Source organism: Triturus cristatus, chromosome 1_2, assembly GCF_964204655.1.
Source record: "Triturus cristatus chromosome 1_2, aTriCri1.1, whole genome shotgun sequence".
Lineage (NCBI taxonomy): Eukaryota > Metazoa > Chordata > Amphibia > Caudata > Salamandridae > Triturus > Triturus cristatus.
The window spans coordinates 707934545-707954402 of NC_140580.1; the positions used below are offsets into that span (position 1 = coordinate 707934545).

Genomic DNA, 19858 nt, shown 5'->3' on the forward strand with positions numbered 1-19858 from the left:
TGGGATTGACTTGGGTCCGCCCTTCGGACTCTCTTCCTGCAATTGTTAAGAGTTAATCTGCCATCAGCTGGTATAGCCAAATCTATGGTACTCCCAGGGCTTAATGTGAACAACTCTAGAACTAGGGCATTATGGTCCCTATCGTGACGGGGCTCGATTTTAAAGTCTGCTACCCTGTGCCATTATGTTATGTCACAAAATGTAATCAATTAAAAGGCCTTGGTCAATTCTATTAAAAGTGTGTTTACCAGGGGTATCAGACTTGGTTCTACCATTACATGCCCTCAATGAGTGTTTTAATACAAGAGAATTCATCTGGAGTACCAAAGGGGTCCAGACTCTTACTAACGGACAAGTGGTTTCTGGTACAGCCCAGTGTAAATCTTCTTCATACGAGTTATCCTTAGTCATACCGTCTAGAGGCTCATACTGGCAATTGAAGTCCCTACCTAAAATCAACAGGTAGTTATCCGGGATGGTAGCGAGAAATGTCGTTAGCTCATAGAGTGTATTTGACTCTTGACTACGGCTAACTGGTCTCGAGTAGACATTTATTAGAGCAACTGTGATCCTTGAAGGGAAGTTAAGAAGGACACACAGAATGTCATTTGAAGATGTTTCTAACTGTGTAGCTGTGCAGCCCAAATGTGTCCCCACCCAGATGCAAAGCTCCCCTGAGGGCCTCCCCTTTCCCCCCGATGACGCTGCTATGCCATATGTGGCGTAGCCTAATTTAGGGGTATCCCCCCTTGCCCATGTTTCTTGGAACATACAGATTTCATATTGCTCAATAAAACTCCCCCGTTCAGGATTGTCCATCTTGGGGGCAAGGCCGGCTACGTTCCAAGATAGAACTCGCAACCTCGATGGATCTGGCCGACTATCTATGGCAGCAAGTTCTGGGGACGGGGGGTGCAAAATCCCGCCGGTGCACAAGTCTAATATCTGGGAAGTCTGTAACCTTTTTGGATCCATCCTTATTGTCCCTTAATGTCTCTCTCGACCTCCCACTGGTTTCACCCTCTTCTGCTGTCATATGCTGGTCTGTGATCTCCCCTACTTGAACAATTTTGACCTGTAACTCTTGCTGGTGATAGTGCTCCTTCAAACCATAACCCTTAGGTTCAAATCCGTCCACTCCTTCTAGGACATCAAATCTATTTGTTGTAGGAATACTGAAGAGTGGTTGCCTAGGCCATTGGGAATCCAAGTTGTCAATTTGATGATTTTGATATAAAGGCCTCCCCTCCCTTCCATTTTGTCTTCTACAATGTTGGGGTCTCCCTGGGGGGGTGGGACGGTAAAAATAACCTAGTGGGAGGGCTCTTATGGTCCCCTCCTGTTTCCAATCATCCCTACTTAGGATTGCTCGGGCAACTAATGGGTTTCTAAAGTTTATCACTACACAGTCTTCCTGCATTGCCTTAGGTCTCCAACCCACCCAGCCAACTCGACGGGTTGTTAGATTTTCTCCTGCATCCTTGTAATAAAATTGCTTGTTATTGGCTAACCAGAACATGCATTTATTTTTTAGATCCTGGTGTGATTCCTTTTGCCCCCTCCTAAGCTCAGGAATACCTGACAGAACAACAACGTAAGGGGTTGAGGCTGGTGGTAAGTTAATACACGGCGGGGGACAGTTTTCTTTATTAGTTTCAATACTTTTAATGGGTCCTACCCTCTCCCGCTGTCGACTTTCTTGCCATTGTCCACTGCTATGTGGAATAACAGGTGTTAAATTGGCCCTACTAGAGCTTTCAGTACACTGTTTGGCTTGGTCTGTAACGGTAGTGGGGGGTGGGGCACTCTGTCCGGAGGGAGGGGCAGCCTACTAGATGCAGCCTGGGCTTCTTGACCACTGCCAATCACTTCTCTTCCATTTTTTACCCCTGCCCTGGCCTCAAGCAACATGATCAGCTTATCAACCCTTTCTACCAGCATTTTAAGTTCATCCTTTACAATGTCCCTTTCTTTAATTTCCCTTACTTTACTGTAAGTGCACCACTAAATTTGTGACCCATGCAGGTTGTTCCTTGACCCTATCGGTACTACTGGACAAACATCCTTCCCCGTTATCAATATCGTCCTTGATGTCTTCTGCTACCTTCTTCTTTTTCACCCCTGTTCTCGCTGGTGCTTTAGGCTTTCCTTTTCTCACTTGACGCTTAGGTACTACCTCCGTATGTAGTTCAGCATTGAGCACTTCATCAATAGTTATCTGGGCCCTGGGAGGGATTCTAATCAAGTGTCCCGGAGCTTGTGATGTGTCCAAATCTATTAAGGGGAGGTCCAGATTTGGGGTGAGTGATAGCCGTGTCTCAGTCCATTCTATTTCTGTTGCCACCGCTCCTATTGCTTTCGCTAACATCCTATCAATGGAGGTGGGTTTGACTTTGGATTTTGGTTTTGGGAGTGCTGTTTGTTTCTTATCAGCACAAATTCGCTTGCCCATTTTTTCTACTTGTTTTCAGCTTGCTCTATTGATATGGTTGTTGTGGGATCACCGCTTATGTTCTCAATATCAATAGGGCACCTGCTCTTGTCTAGGCCGTGTACCCGTGTTATTTATTTTGGAAGCTATTTTGTACACTGCATGTCTTGTTGGAGCTGATTCAGGGTTCCGAAATTATGTCAAGTAGACCATTGTATTGGTCCCTATTGCAACAGAATGTCGTGGTTGGAGAGTAGGGCGATAAATGCATTATAGAAGGAGACCAAATTGACTTTTTATAGGGCTCAAACTTCGAAGGCCAGGTGGTGCAGAGGTGAGGTGAAAAGGTTCTTTAGAGACACTCTGTTTCCTACCATGGAAAATCCAAGAATTTAGTGCACGATACAGGAATAAATACTGTAAGGGGAACTACTTCATCTGGGGGCTTGACTCTGGACAAGGCCATATGAGGCTCTCAGCGGACTCCACATCCATACTCCGCTTCCATCAATTCCTTTGCTGAATAAAGCACCAGAGCAGTTACAACTCCAAAACCTTTTCAACAAGGTGAAAATATAAATGAGCAACTTCACCGGTGTATATATCAAACTATTTGTTAAAACATTCTTGACTTTAGGAAATGGAAAGCCAGGACCACTTATCTGGCTAGCAGTAATAAATGAAGCCAAGCTTGGGTTGGTGAAGTTGACTGGTACCAAAATGTGATAGTGGATTATTTGGATCATTGTACCATGTTTATAGTTCCTTCTTTCTTAGTTCTCTGGGTTTGCATTTTGCTGTCTGTTGTGTATGTAGCTGCCATCAGTAATAAGAATGTGAGAAACCATAAAATAAACCAAGCTAAAACGGAAAAATTCTAATTTGGAAAAATAGCCTAATGCAAGAAAGTGCTTGTAGTATTATTGAAGAGCACATAAGTTAAGTTTACATTGCATATTGAGACAGAAAAAGCTCCCTTTCAGCAAAAGAGACACCAATCATAAATTGCCCAGAAAACTTCCAATATTTTAGTCACTCTCTGGACAACTCTTTAAAAGATACACTATAGAGTTGTTAATTTACTCATCTCGCCTAACCAGGTTTTACACTCAACTGTATTGTACATTCAGCTTTGATTCTTGCAGTATCCTCTTTCACACAGACATTGTCTTGCTCCATAACATTTATTACCTGCAGAACGAACATTTGTTTTATCGACATTTTAAATAGTATCAGTGCTGGCCAAAGCTTTTTGCTCTCAATGAACACCATTTTTGATTCAATTATCTACTCCCAAAACTCATGCATTGTAGAGCAACAACATAAAATGTGCTAAAATTAGCCTACATCCGTTTTATGGCATCAACAGTACCCACTTAAAGACAAGTCAGTGCTTTTTGTTATTGTTATTGTTAATTCAATCTTGTATAGCGCATATATACCGGCAGGTCTCATAGCGCTCAGACAGAGGAAAAAACAAGACAACGAAAACAGACTGGGTCCTTAGATGTTAAAAGATTTCACACCAGATCAAACGCTTCTCTGAAAAGGAGGGTTTTAAGTTTTCCACGGAAGGGAAGACGTCTAGATTCCTTCCGTAGCTCTCCGGGCAACTGATTCCAAAGTTGAGGCAGGAGGATCGAAAAGGCTCTGCCTCCTTTAGATGCGAGGTTAAAACGAGGACATATTAGTCTTACATCGTCTGAAATAAAATCACCCTCCCCATGTCAATGTTAGCTTTGAAGATTGGCCTTTATTTGGCACCAGGTATTGTAGACCATAAATCTCTATTTCAGTCCTTAAACAATGGTAGCTATAACCTAGAATGATGATGTAACTATAAATTATTCACATATTATTGAATTGCTTTTTTGTTTGCACATAATCAGTAGGTAGGTAATAATTGTATTGTGTTAATCACATTGGTTACAATAAATACACTACAAATATAACAGGTTGATAACATTTTTCCCCACAAATTGTTTAAACATGATTAGCATTTTTACAGGCCTAAGCAGTAGTAATAAATATAGCAGATTTGCTTATTTTCTGAAACTCAATATGAACAAGAACTAAAAATGTAATTCATTTTCTAATAAAAGCAGGGAATTGTATCGTAAAACAATGAATAGTCGCCTTCTTAATTGTTCTAATGGTTATTTCTCTAGCTGAAACGTGCAGGTAAATTATTCTTAAAGTTAACAAATTTCAGGCAAAGACAAACAATCTGATCCAGAGTATTAGCTTTTTAGCCACACAAGCAACATTCATTCTTGCCTTTGAGTCTTGGATTCCATGTTCCCTCAAATTAAAGCAATGTTCAATAGAGACCTCTCAATCTCAGTTGTTTCCTTTCTTGTTCGGATTTTATGTTTGAATCAATATACTCCTTGTTTGAGGATAAATAGGAATTATGCACCAAATCTGAGTGTTTGTATTATGTCGGGGGAAAAGATCTTTCTCTCAATCTTATGTAATTTAAGCAAACATACTTGTGATGAAGTTTACCTTTCCCATTCTGAAATAACAGTTGTAACATTCTTTTCAATCTCAAATATAGTCAGAGTTCAAAATATGCCTGTTGTATTAATTTCTCATCTCCACAAACTATCTTTTCTGAATATGGTTTATTGTGACTGAGCCTCTACAAATCCATTCTGCTCATGACAAATCTTACGTTTCTCACACATTAATGCGTTATGCTATAAAACTGAGAGAGCTTGATAGGACAAAGACAGGCCCAGACTCCTACAAGAAACTTTCCAATTTCAAAGCACTGCTACTTGAGCATTTATATTTTAACCTTAATACAGGAGATGGTGTCATCATACTTTGTGCAAGAGGCAACCCTCCTGTGGGTAAGATAATTACTTAGGGCCTGATTACGAGTTCTTCCTAATTTTACAACCCATTCGTATACTCCTCTTTACCTATGGGTCACAATTACGAGTGTGCAGGAATTTAATGTATCTGATCATTATCTGATACCTAAGTAACTCAATCTTTGTTCAATTTCGGCAGGCCAAACCTGCTGAAATTTAACAGGGAAAACATACACTATTTACCGTATCATGTGGATGTTGGTTTGTAAAACACCAAAAACTGCATGTCATTCCCCATAAACTTATATTTGGTGTTATTTATCGCACCCAATAAATAATGTACCGCGTGGTATCGTTATTTATCAGGGGTGATAAATAATGCCTACGCTCATAATCGGGGCCTAAGACTTTTCTTCCCATTTTCACTAAGGGCCTTTTTTAGTGCGACAACCATAGCATAAGTTACACAACAAAGGTGAATTTGATTTGTCTAGTGAAGATGCAAGGCTCCATTGATGACCAACTATGATGATTATTAGTGCTATTGGTATTATTATTATCAGACTTCGAGGCTACATCAGGATATGTCAGGCTTTTGTTCAGCAGACTTTCTTCTGGGGCATGCTCCCTACATTCGTTATGCTCCTGGACCTTGCAAGACCAAGGGTTCCTTCTACTGAGAAGGGCTAAGGGTGGAAAAGACCAGATTTATTTCTGTATATTAAAGGGTGACTTGGAGAGACATATTTTTTTTTTTTTAAACTTTATTTATGCTTTTAGGCAATTGCATAACAAGGTAGTGTGACACCACCGGCAGGTTTAGAGTTCCAGTCAGCATGTAAGGTACACAACCCAAAGTAGAAGAAGTACAAACAGCATCCCCTGTGCAATTATAGAAGTTTGTCAAAGCAGCACAGGCAGCCCGCATTCACGCAGGCATCTCAACCCACTCCGTAGATCCGATATAACACTCATGCGATCTCCACATAGCTAGGAAGGAGCACTTATGCAGTGATGGACGGTAGCAGCGCCGGGCCCGCTCCATCCACACCTCCAGCCGCACTTAGCGCAGTCACGTCCCCTTCGGGACCATGCGTCAGGAGATACCCCACCAATGGCCCCCATATATCCCTGGGCCGTGAGGTCCGCGGCAGCATCTCTGCATATGTGTTACTCTGTTCTTGGCAAAATATCATATCAGCCAACCATTCTTTGAATTTCGGGGCTCTGCCCCTACCCCATCTGCAAGCTACCTTCCGCTTCGCCAGCAGTAAGGAGATGGCAACATATTTTTTGTGTTTAGGAGGTATATGTGCCGTGTGCCCCAGAAGCGCAAGCAGCGGGTCCCTCTCCAGGTGCACGTCAAGCATGTCTCCCAATGCCGCGAATACTTGCTCCCAATAGTCACGCACCGTGGCACAGCCCCAGGCCAGGTGCAAGAATCCAGTGCCCGACTGCCCGCATCTCCCACAGTGATCATTGTCAGCTAGCTTAAAACACAGTTTCTTAACCGGCGTGTAGTATATCTGATGCAAGAACTTAAAGTGTATCACCCGGAACCTACTACTAGCCGATATCTGTGCTGTCTGCCGACTGCAGTATCTCCACTGCTCCTCAGTGAACTCGCTCCCCAACTCCTCCTCCCATCGTGTCCGGGACAAACTGTCACCCCCTACATTGCTCTCCCGTATTGAGGCGTACAACCTGTACACCAAATGGCCACCATCTGCCGAGCGCAGCGTCCGATGCAACGGTTCAAAACATGCTGGCTCTCGGGGGAAATCCGGAAGCAACGATCTCATGCCCTGTCGCAATCGCACGTAGAGAAATACATCAAGCGGCGTGGGAGCCGCTTCCTGTAAGAATTGCGCAGATGTGCGAAGGGTGCCCTCGTGAAAGAGATCCCCCCCCAAGTCTTGACCCGCATTCGCTTACAGAGATCTTGAAACCCCCGCTCCTGCAGCAACTTCAAGTTCGGGTGATATGTAAGCGGCAATCTGGGGGAATACAAAAACGAGATCTTCAGGAGGGCCGTCAATCGACGCCATATCTTCACCGTGCCAGTGATCGTGGTAGGTGCCGCAACCGGCATGTCCTTGGGACCATATATGAGACCATTGAGGGGTATTGGGTCAGCAAGCCAGGCCTCCACCGCCACCTGCGGCATGTAGCGTGGCGGGTATACCCAGTAATAGGCGTAATGTGCCTGAGCACATAAAAAGTATAGCTCGAGATCAGGAACATCAAACCCCCCTTGGTCATATGGCTTAATTAGCATAGACCATTTCAAACGCGACTGCTTACCCCCCCACACCAATCGTATCAGTTCCGAACGCAGCATGGTGAAGAAAACCCGCCCTGGATGATAGGGAATATTGAGGAACAAGTATAAAAACTGCGGGAGTATCTTCATTTTAATGAGTGACACACGGCCCGCCATGGATAGGGGCAACGCGATCCACCGCGTGACATTGGTTTTGAGTCGCTCTATAGCTGTGCCATAGTTTGCCCTAATGATCTCCTCCCTATTGCGAGCAATCTGAATCCCAAGATATCGAAAGTCTTCCTGACACCATTCCAGTGGGAAGTCAAGAGGGAAGGGAGTAACGGCTGACGTGAGCGGGAACACCATGGACTTTCCCCAATTAATACCCACTCCGGAGAGCCTTTCAAATCGTATAAATTCCCGCATAATGGGATTGATTTTGTCCTGCGAATCTCGAATATAGAGCGTTATGTCGTCCGCATACAGCGCTATCAATATCTGCCTCAAACAGCAGCGTAACGCCTTATCATTGTGTACCTGTCGCAGACGGGCGGCAAGCGGCTCCACAGCAAGCGCGAATAACAGGGGCGACAGTGGGCACCCCTGTCGAGTACCCCTGGAGATAGTTATCGGGGAGGACATATGACCGTTGATCAATATGCGGGCCGTCGGTTGATTATATAGCAACTGAAGCCAGGAGACATAAGCTGAGGGAATCCCATCCGCCGAAGGACACCGAATAGGTAGTCCCACTCCACCGAGTCGAATGCCTTAGTAGCATCGAGAAACACTGCAGCGAGTGGGAACTCCTGGTCCACCATCTGCACCAGGGAAAACAAAGTACGAAGGTTGTGTGATGTCGATCTCCCGGGTACAAACCCCGATTGATCCGGCAGGACGAGCTTCTCCATCAGCAATGCAAGACGGTTGGCAAGCACTTTAGCCAGAATCTTGGCATCGCAATTGATCAAGGAGAGCGGTCTATATGAGTCGCAGGAATCCGGGGACTTCCTGGGCTTCAATAACGACGTCACCACCGCTTCCCTCATCGAGGGAGGCAATACACCCACTTCCAGAGATTCCTCATACACCTCCCTGAGGACCGGTGCCATAATATCAATATAGCTTTTATAAAATTCGGCTGGCAACCCATCCGAGCCCGGCGCTTTCCCATTTTTTAGCTGCATAATCGCCTCCCGTATTTCATCTAGCTCGAACGGGTGACATAGAAATTCACGCTGTGCATCCCCAAGCCAACCCAATGCGACGTCTTCCAGGAAGTCCTCCATCTCGAGCGCTCCTCCCCTCCGGGATGTGTAAAGTGCGCCATAATGCTCTACGAATGTTTCGAGTATGTCCAACGAATTTCGATGGATTGCATGATCAGGGCCACATACCTCCATTATGTAGGTGCTAAAACGGGGAGGGCGCGTCGCCTCTGCAAGAGCCCTCCCAGGCCGCTCCCCCTCACCGTATCTGCGGGCCACCCAGTATTTCCCCCGAAACTTCAGTTCGCGCTGTGCCTCAGCTTCATATCTCGTTAGGGTCTCTCGAAACTTACTATGCACCATCCCGTCCTGTCCCTGTCCCATCTGCCTCTCCAACCCCTTCAGCTCCTTCTCCAGGCTTTGAAGCGTGCGCTGTATATCTTTTAACACTCCACAGCTCTTAGATAGGCAGTATCCTCTTATCGTCACCTTAAAGGCCTCCCATATTACCTCTACGCTCCCGACCGAACCCTTATTCCTCGCAAAAAAAATCACGGATTTCCTCCTCTAATTCCCCCTGAAACGCATCCAGTAGAGCCATGGGCTGTAACCTCCAGCGCGGCCTGGTAGCAGCATAGCCCGGTAGAGTGATCGACAGCCGCACAGGACAATGATCTGAATACGTTCTGGCCAAGTGCGTCACAGCCTGTACACCTGGTCCCAGCCCTCTAGACACTTGGCAATAATCAATCCTAGCCCAACTACCTGTGTGGGAAGTGAAATGTGAGCCTTCCCTCCCCAGGGGATGCAAAAACCTCCAACCATCAAGCAGTCCTCCTTCCTCAAGTATACTAGATAATGCCTCCCTGGATTTGGTATAATGATGCACCATGGGGTAGGACCTATCCTGACTCGGCTGCAGGGCGACGTTAAAGTCTCCGCCCCCATATTATGTGAGTGGAACCAATGGTCATGATTTTGCCCCAGACGTCATTAAAAAATTCCGGGCTCTCAGTATTTGGGCCATAGCAGTTAGCTATCGTTATAGAGTCGCCCCCCAGCCTTCCCCATGTGATCACATAACGACCCTGCGTGTCTAAGATCGTTCCCACCGGCTCATAGTGCAATTGTTTCTTGAAAAGAATCGCCGTCCCACGGGCATATGAGGAAAATGATGAGAATAGACGATATCCCGCCCACTTACACGCAAAGGTGTTAGTAGCCCTAGGGTCTAAATGCGTCTCCTGCAGCAACGCCACTTGGATATGCTGCCTATCCAAATACGCCAAGACCTTCCTGCGTTTCCTCGGGTCGCCCAGGCCTCACACATTCCACGACAGTATGTTAATCACGCCATTACCCTCCCGAGCCATCGGCACTATCAAAATAAGCTTTCATTACACACTGCATCCCTGCATACCTCCACCTGCACTCTCCCAAATAAACCTGCACATATGCAACACATTGCAGCAATCCCCAACAGTACTCTTGAAGTCTCCCTTCCCCACCCTCCCCCACCCACTGAAGCATCTCAATCATGCCAGTATCAATAGTCCCCCCCTCCGCCCCAACTCCCAACAGCTTCCCAACTGTACTCAATGACCCGAGCACCGCCCATTCCCCAGACAAGGCAGGCGAAAATAGAAGCTGTAAACTGTAAGTAACAAACATAGGGTACTTCCCTTAGAGGCTTTTTGTCTAGGTGCCGCACTATATCCCCCAGTAAGTTCGGACCCAGCCGCAGCAGCCACCAGGCCCGGACTCAAACTAGAGGGCGGCTGATGAGACCAGAATGTTCTACTTCCCTCCGCAGTGGCACAGAAGGTCCCGTTTCCATCGATCCAGTGGTGACAGCGTCAGTCAATACGTTTCACCCCCTCAACTCTGCGGGCCGCTACATGACCGCAAGTCTCCTCAGCAATTCACTTCTCCTGCCGACATCGTCCATACTTGTCAACAGTCCTTCTCCGGTGTGGGGGAACGCCTCGACTCCGACTGCAACGACGGCAGTTTGGCATTCCTGCGGACCTGTTTCAGAAATTCCTCCACCTGCTGCGGATTGGTAAAGAACTTTTGTGTTCCCTGATGGGTCACACGCAGACGCGCTGGGTATAGCAAGGCGTAATCTATGCCAGCCTGCCTCAGTTTCTGTTTCACCGCCAAGAAACGACGACGTTCCTCTTGCACGTGCATTGTAAAGTCTGGGTACATGGTGAAAGTCCCTCCGTTATAAGATAGCTGTTTCTTCTCCCGAGCCACCCTCAGGGCCACATCCCTATCAATGTAATTGAGCAGGCGAGCGATGATAGGCCGGGGGGTGCCCCCAGGCGGCGGCCGAGGTCCCAGGGAGCGGTGCGCACGCTCCACCACAAATTGCGAAGACAGAGAATCTTTGCCCACTACGTAGTCTTCCAGCCTACCAGTGTTGGTGCTCTCCGGGATCCCCAAAATGCGCACGTTGTTGCGCCGACTGCGCGCTTCGATGTCTTAGTTCTTAGCGGCTATGACTTTAAGCAGCTTGTCGAGTTGCTCCGCTGCCGTTTTCACATGTGCTGCAGTGTCCTCCACATCAGAGATTCGCTGCTCCGCCTCGGTCAGCCTGGTCTCATGTCCCTCAATTTTCCGCACTATTGTATCCATGTGGGTGGCCAGGGTATCCATTTTATCAGTAATTGCGGCAAACCCTTGCCTCATCTCAGCAAGTACAATTTGCAAGTCATTTTCCGAAGTCCTCGGTTGCCCCTCCTGCGAGGTGGCACCACCCGTGCCCACCTCATGCTGCGGCTGTGCCGCCTGCTTCCAGGCATCAAAGGTCAACTTTTGTTGGCGAGCCTACGACTTTCCCATCGTGCGGGTACCGCCTCTGCAAGAGCTCGATATGGGTGCACCCATAGGCAGTCGCACGTCGCAGCTTCCACGTGCACGGCGCACTATTCAAAACTGCAGGCCGCCGGGCAACAGGCCAGGGCACCGTTCACACATCTGCTCGTGTATTGGTGACCTCTAGTGCTCTCCGCTCTCCGTCCACAGCTCTAGCATAACCAGTGAGCTCACGGCTGTATCCACGATTCTCTGCAGGATGTCGCCCAGCACTGACAGGCACCGTCGCAGCGCTTCGCGCCCACCAGCGTCTTCCCTAGAGCGCAGCGGGCACCAACAACCTGCTCCAGCCGCAGTCCAATTCCCAGCCACTGCCGCTCTATCCCTTCCTCATCAAGTTCATGTCCCCAGCAGCCCTCGGAGCCCGCATTCACTGCCGCCTCGTCTGGTAGGCTTGTAGTAGGCGCGCGGCTTCACCCGCACACAAGGGCTCGCAGGCAAGGGGCACCACGATCACCTCCTTCTGTACCACCACTGCCGCCTGCCCAGCTCTGCCGCTTACTGCTAACTGGGAGTCCGTAGATTAGCCTCACCGCTCCCCCTGAGCTCCGGAGGCCATTAGAACTCCCCTATGTGCAGGCAGTCTGATCACCAGTTATTCCGCCGTCCGCAGTTCCCGGCTCAATGCCCCGTTCACCTCTGCCGTTGCTTCTGTGTCGCCTCCCCTCAGCGTGTGGTAGGTCTCTGTCCCCGTCCCCTCAGACAGGGCTGCTGCACATCAGGCTGGATGGAGATGACGGAGAGCCCAGCAGCCGCTCTCCGGTCATAGACCGAACGGTGTGTCTCGCCGCCAGCACCTCTCCGGCGTGCCCACGCTCCGCATCCGCCACTACAAACTGTCCGATAAGAGGGAACCTGCACTCCCACGTTGCCGGTCTCCAGGCCCAGCAGCGACCTCCGGATTACGTTGCGCGGCCTGTCTGCCGCGTGGAGCGCCGGCCGCTTGCGTGTGCGACTACACCTCCCGCCGGCCCCAGGCCAGTCACCACCACACTCCGCTAGCAGCTACAGGAGCCAGCCGCCTTCACCACGAAGCCCCCCACGGCCTCAAACGAGCATCGGAAGGATCACTGAATGCTCACCAATGCCGCTAGCAGCCACAAGTCGGACTTCAGGCGCGGGAGAAGGATAAATACGCGGATAAATGCATCAGCCTGCGGGAGCTCCTCTAAGAGGCAGCCATTCCGCTCATGCGCCACCTAGCGCCCCCTGCCTTGGAGAGACCTAGTTATGTTGTTCTTATTTGGTATCTACTTCATCAAGCCTCTCCATTTAATATATCCTTGCCTCAAAAAACAAAAAGGCGGGTCACAGATGTGAAGAGCCAACCACAAAATATTATTCTGTAAAAGTTTGACAATCTGTCATTGGATTTTCTTCCACCTTATAATTACAAGTCACCGGCATATGAAACTTGCTGCTCATGTTTTCTTTGATGTATTACCCCACTGTGGGCAACATGTTCATGAATTTTTTAGCTTCATTATAATATACCTGAAAGGCTAAGCATAATTTTGAAAAAATATATACTATTTGAAAGCACAAAGGGGAAAGGCATGTGATAGTTAGATTTGCATGTTAACAATATACATTTGCTGCTACTGTTTGTTTTTCTTGCAAATACGTCTGATTACATTTTCCTCTTTACAGCATTATTGAAAGTATGGATTTGAGTGGAAGGCCAGTGCATTATATAACATTTATGTAATTGGGGCACATTTTCTGTAGTGTTACAGCTGGGAAATACCGGCTCTAAGAACATTAATTAACATGAGAATTAGTGTACAGATTCACCCAAAAATATGTTTTAGTTCAAAGTAATCTTTCTCCGGTGAACAGGTTAATAGCAAAACTTTGCGCTAGGCAGCTTGTAAGGTGTAGTGTTTGCTTTTGGCTAGCATTCTTTTGTATAAATTGTTTTGGAAGAAAGTATCATTTGGATCCAGGTTAAGTTATTAAGCCATTTTTTTATGTGATGATTCACTACTCCTCTTTCCTCAAGCTTGCATAACCTGTTCCCCTAGGGATGCAGTACCATAAACGGACAGAACACTTTGACGAGAAGCCCTTCTCTTGTAGCGACTGTGGAGCCAAGTTTGCTGCCAACTCCACGCTTAAAAATCATCAACGTCTCCACACAGGAGAGCGCCCCTACATGTGTAAGCACTGCCAGATGACCTTTACTCAGGCTGCAGCCCTCGCCTACCACACTAAAAAGAAACATTCTGAAGGTAAGCCCTCGTAGAAATCTCTACCATTTTGTTAAGAGCAGAAATTATAAAAAAGTAAAAGCCTAAAAATGTGAACACATTGGACCACATCATAAGCTGCTTTGTGGTGTGAAAATACACTCATGACTTCAGAGGGTTATCTTGAAGGTGAAATTGCCAAAAACTGATTTGGAAAATCTGAATTTGAGATATTTTCCAATGAAAAGGTTAAGGTAGTAGCATAGCGGATATTCACAGACCCTTCCAACGAAAGTGCCCAGGGTTCCTTTGTATTTTCTTGATGTTTAGAGGATGGCATTACTCCAGATAAAAACATTTTACTTTTTGTCAAAACTAAAAAACTTGGGGTGCTTTCCAACTAGCTCAAAACTGTGTGGATAACATTTTTCATTATTTCTGTGAGCAAGAGAGGGGATATTTTTATGAATCCATAAAAATGAACAACTTTACAAAAATCATAACATGTAAGCATACAACTTTCAAAATTACTTTAAATCTTAAGACCCAAGCTTTAACATATCTACTTGTTTCTGCCTTGTTTGATCATTCTTTTGATCCCTGCCATTATTCCCATTTCGTTAGACCACAAACTAAATGTCACATGTATTTGTGGGTGAAATAAGAAGTGCTAATGCATTCTTCACAAGACAATGTTCAGGCATTAAAGATGTTTTCATGCTTAAGATGTTAGCACAATTTTACCTAAGTAGAGGGCCCGAACGTACTGTACAAAATTATCATCTGTTTTGTTGAAGTGCCAAACTTAATGAATTTAGGTGTGATGCATTGACCATTTTCATTTACTCAAAATCACGTACTTTGTAAATGCAAAAAATATGTGACGATGTACAGAGTGTGCTTATCTAGCAGGAAACTTCTTTCTGACTCTCAAAATACACTGTTTGAGGCATGTGTGCTGTAGATACACATGCTTTGCATACTCCTGCTATCTGGTGTTGGGTCCGGATGTTTGCAAGTTATTTTTCTTCGAAGAAGTCTTTTTCCAGTCACGAGACAAGGTGACTCCTCCTTTCGGTGTTAGTGTGCATGGGCATCGACTTCATTGTTTGAGTGTTTTCTTTTCACCATTAGGTTCTGACATGGTTTGCTGTGCTCCGGTTCGAGACCGTTTGTCAGGATCCTTGCGGCTCGCAACCCCCTGCACCCTCATCGGTATTATTTCGAACAAGTTTTTCCACATCTGTGTGTTGAATATCGGAAAGCTATCACAGTTGGATCGAAAAAACTCCAACCCCAGCCTTCAGGCCTAGCCCGTTTCTTTCACTCCCACTCGAGAGACCAACATCGAGTAAATCTGCTGATGGAATGGACTCCGTTCCAACTCTGCCCTTAGGGGCCATTCCAAATATCCACGCACCGATATTCAAAAAGTCTTTAATTTGTGCCCATCTCCAGAGCACAAGGAAGAAGACTGACACTTGTCACTCATTCCTCTCAAAAAAGACCCCCAGAGACCGACCGCCGGGCTCGACAGAGAGAAATGCAGCAACAAAACATTGAAGAGGCCCCCCTGATATCTTCAGACACTATATTGAACAGGAAGAAATGCAAGCGTCTACAGCAGAGTAAGAAGAGGCCTTCTCCGTCCAAGATTCAGATTCTGAGCTGCAGATAGAACTTTAGTCCCAGGACGTTCCAGCCGGTCAAGGTGTCATGAGTACCAAAGCCCCTTTACCCACAAAACCAGTTTCCATCAAAGATAAGGCTTCCAGGCCACCACTGCCAACCGGCCATGGTAGGCACCAAGACTCTGCTTTCAACGCCCCGCCGTCTGACTCTGCAACAAAAGCACACATCAAGCCTTCCAGCAAGGGCTCGTTTCGAGATAATACAACTTTGGCACCTAAAGCTTCGGCTCCGAAAGACATAAAAAACAATCCAGCGTGCTACCGAAAATGTGGGCACCTAAACAAAAAGGCACTCTTCAAAAGCCTCCAGAGCCAGTTTTGGAAACCTTGCAACACAGCTGGATCCAAAACAGAAAAAACAGTTTAGAATCCAGATACTGGACATATTACAGCAAAACCAGTGATACCATCCTCCAAAAAAAATAGACACTGGATATAAAATCCCTCTTAAAAAGAAGGACATGACTACTAGCCCTCTTATCCTAACCCCATTTCTCCTACCCCCCCACCCTCTTCAACAGTACCTATAGACCACCATCAGACCCTCTAGACATCACACCACAGGGCTCTCCACGAACAGATCCTGATACAGGGGATGGGGATGACACTTATGGTCAGCCACCACCAAATCTGTGGGATGATTACAATATAGATCCTCCTACAGATACAGACCCAGATCTATGCCCGGCTAAACCTTCACCTCCTGATGACAATTCCTCATACCAGGGGTTAGTTGCTAGGTCAGCTACATACCATGGAGTTACTTTATACAAGGAATTTTTGGAAGATGATTTCTTAATTGAAACATTAGGGACCACACATAGGACAACACAATATTACCCATGTTAAAAAGTATGATGAGTCATGCGGAGAACATTTTTAAAGATTCAGTGAGGGCACGTATAATAACACCTTGGGTGGCTAAAAAATAAAAAAACCCACCTTCTGAATGTTTTTTTATTTAAGGATCGCTTCCTTTAGATTCCTTGGTTGTCTCCAATGCTCGTAAAAGAGCAAATTCACAAACTACAGGTAATGCACCACATCTGGACAAAGAGTCCAAGCTAATAGATGCTTCAGGTAAAAGAATTGCCACGCACTCGACTAACCTCTGGCGTGTAGCCAATACACAAGGTCTTTTGGCTAGCTATGATAGGGCTCACTGGGACAAAATGGAAGACTTACTCCACTATCTCCCAAAGGAGCATAGAAAAAGAGGGCAGGAACTAATACAGGAGGGAAAACTAATTTCCAATTCCTGTATTAGGTGTGCCTTAGATGCTGCTGATACTGCAGCCAGAGGAGTCAACACTAGTATTTTCCTCTGAAGACAGGCATAGTTACGAATCTCTGGTTTTAAACCAGAAGTACAACAAACTAAATGCCCCGTTGGACAAGGAACATCTTTTTGGGCCGCAAGTGGATGAATCACTTGAAAAATGAAAATGCATAGAAAAGTAGCAAAATCTATGGGGGCACTACAGTCACACTCTAACAAAGACAAGCTGTTCATTTTATAGGGGAGACTCGAAATGTACCTCCACAGATGCCACCTCATCTTCCTATAAAACATAAAATCAATCCTCCCCCTCTAGAGAATTTTATAAAGACGGTTACAGAGGAAACAATTTTAAAGGCAGAGGTAGAGGTACCCCAACACGTACCTCTCCAGCTCCCAACAAACAGTGACTTCATAACAATTCCCCCGATTATCATGCACCTGTCAAGGGAATACTTCATCAGTTTCTTCCCATTCGGCCGTCAATAACATCAGACAAATTGGTGGTGGACATTATCCAACATGGTTATTACCAGGAGCTCACCAGCAACCCTCCCAGTATTCCACCTTGCATTCACAAACTTTCTCTAGAGCACACACAACTGCTCAAACAAGAGGTACAAGCTCTTCTAACAAAAGGAGCTATATAACCAGTCCCAATACAACACCAACGGTCAGGGGCTTACACACTTTACTTCCTAATCCCAAAAAAGAAAGGTTCTCTACGACTAATATTAGATCTCAGACCTCTAAACTTATACATTCTGCCGGAACACATCAATATGGTTGCACTTCACAAGTGCTTCCCCTATTACAGCAAAACAACTTTATATCCGCACTAGACATAAAGGACGCATACTTTCACATCTTCATTCACCCAACACATCACAAATACCTCGGATTTGTGGTAGCAGGAAAAAGCTATCAATTCAAAGTGCTCCCATTTGGAGTAACTACTGCACCCAGAGTATTCACCAAATGTCTAGCAGTAGTAGCAGCTCATCTAAGAAGACAAAAAATGCATGTCTTCCCATATCTAGACGATTGGCTCATCAAAGCCGACACACATCTCAAATGTTTACAACACACTCAAATTACAATAAATTTTCATCATCAATTGAGATTCACAATCAGTCTGCAAAAGTCCCACCTTCAACCTACAGCCCTATCTGGGAGCTATCCTAAACACTCAAGCAGGTTTAGCCTATCCCAATGCAGCCAGAATTCACAATTTTCAAACACTGATACTACAATTCCAAAGCAATCAATATCTATCATTAAGAACTTTCATGCACTTTTAGGGATGATGGCATCATGCATTGTTATAGTACATCATGCAAGATTAAACATGCGTCCTCTACAGGAATGCATAGCACGCCAATGGAATCAATCACAGGGTCAACTAAAAGATCTAGTGTTGGTAGACAGCTGCACCCATCGCTTTCTGCAGTGGTGGAACACCCAAAACTTGTCAAAAGGGCGGCCCTTTATAGACCCTGTTCCTCAAGTCGTGCTCACAGCGGACGCATCCTTTACAGGATGGGGTGCCCATCTACAACAAACAGTTCATGCTCTCCGGGAAACCAAATACAAAAGTCTCCACATCAGCTACTTAGAGCTTCTAGCTGTTCACCTCACGCTCAAAGTATTTCACCTTACCTGAAATGGAAAGTTGCCTTAGTCAGGACGGACAATATGACAGCTATATACTACGTACAAAACAGGGGGGGGACACGCTCTCTACAGTTATCACTCCTCTCTCAGACCATTTGGTGGTAGGCAATACATCACAAAATCCAATTGCTTGCAGAACACCTTCCACGGATGGACAACTAATTTGCCAATCTTCTCGGCAGGATGCAGCAACAACTCCACGAGTGAAAACTCCACCTCCAAGTTCTCCTCCCATACTTCCACAAATGGGGCTTCCCACAGATAGATTTCTTTGCAACTGCAGAGAGCTCAAAATGCCAAAACCTCTCTTCCAGGTTCCCACACCCTCTACCCAAAGGCAATGCCCTATGAATGTACTGATGAGGAAGATTTGCTTACGCTTTTCCTCGTCTTTCTCTTCTTCCATTACTGGTTCGGAGGCTCAGCCAAACAACCTTCACCCTTATTCTAGTGGCTCCCACATGGGCTTGTCAACCATGGTTCGCCTCACTTCTAGAACTCTCAGTAGTTCCACATCAGAAGCTTCACCTCACCTCAGACCTTCTTACTCAGAACCATGGAGAAGCCAGACATTCAAACCCTAGGTAGCTCAGTCTAGCAATTTGGCTCATGAAGTCATAGAGTTTGGATACCTAAATTTATTTCCAGATTGCCTGACAGCTCTTAAAGAAGCAAGAAAGCCTACTACTGGAGCATGCTATGCAGCAAAATAGATAAGGTTTGTTATATATTGTATTAATCAAACCATTGATCCATTAGATGCTTCTAGACAACAAATCATTTGTTATCTTTTGCATCTACAATGTGCAGGACTTGCCTACACATCCATATGTCTACACCTTGCAGCAGTGGCTGCATATCTTCAAAACACACTTATCTGTATTCAATGCACCAGTGATTAAAGCCTTTATGGAAGGCCATAAAAGAGTAATACCACCAAAAGTGCAACCTCACCTACATGGAACCTTAATATTGTTCTAACAAGACTTATGGGTCCACCTTTTGAGCCATTGCACAATTGTCCACTGCAATTCCTGTCTTGGAAAGTTGCTTTCTTGATTGCCATCACTTCACCTAAGACGTGTCAGTGAACTTCAGGCACTAACTTTAGAAGAACTATTCTTCCAACTACATAAAGACTGCTTGGTTCTTTGAACTAATCCTGCTTTTCATATTAACTAATCAGTTGAGTTACCTGTTTTCTTCTCTCAACCTGATTCAGTAGCAGAAAGAGTGCTACATAAATTAGATGTCAAAAGAGCATTATTGTATAATAGAACAAAAAAATTCACAAAACAACTATTTGTTGCCTTTGCTCCCCCTCATAAAGGAAAACCTATCTGGTATTTCTAGATGGATTGTTAAATGTATCCAAATATGCTATGTTAAAGCCAAAATAACTTTATCTATACCTCCTA

The 19858-nt window shown here is 45.6% G+C and overlaps 1 protein-coding gene across 1 annotated transcript in view; it reads left to right on the forward strand.

Annotated features, from left to right (window-relative positions):
- Positions 1-19858, forward strand: part of ZBTB40 (zinc finger and BTB domain containing 40) — a 345823-nt gene that overhangs the window by 193331 nt on the left and 132634 nt on the right. The window contains exon 12 of the mRNA XM_085608585.1: positions 13632-13838. Coding sequence (XP_085464711.1) covers positions 13632-13838 — 207 coding nt within the window. The remainder of the gene's footprint in view (positions 1-13631; positions 13839-19858) is intronic.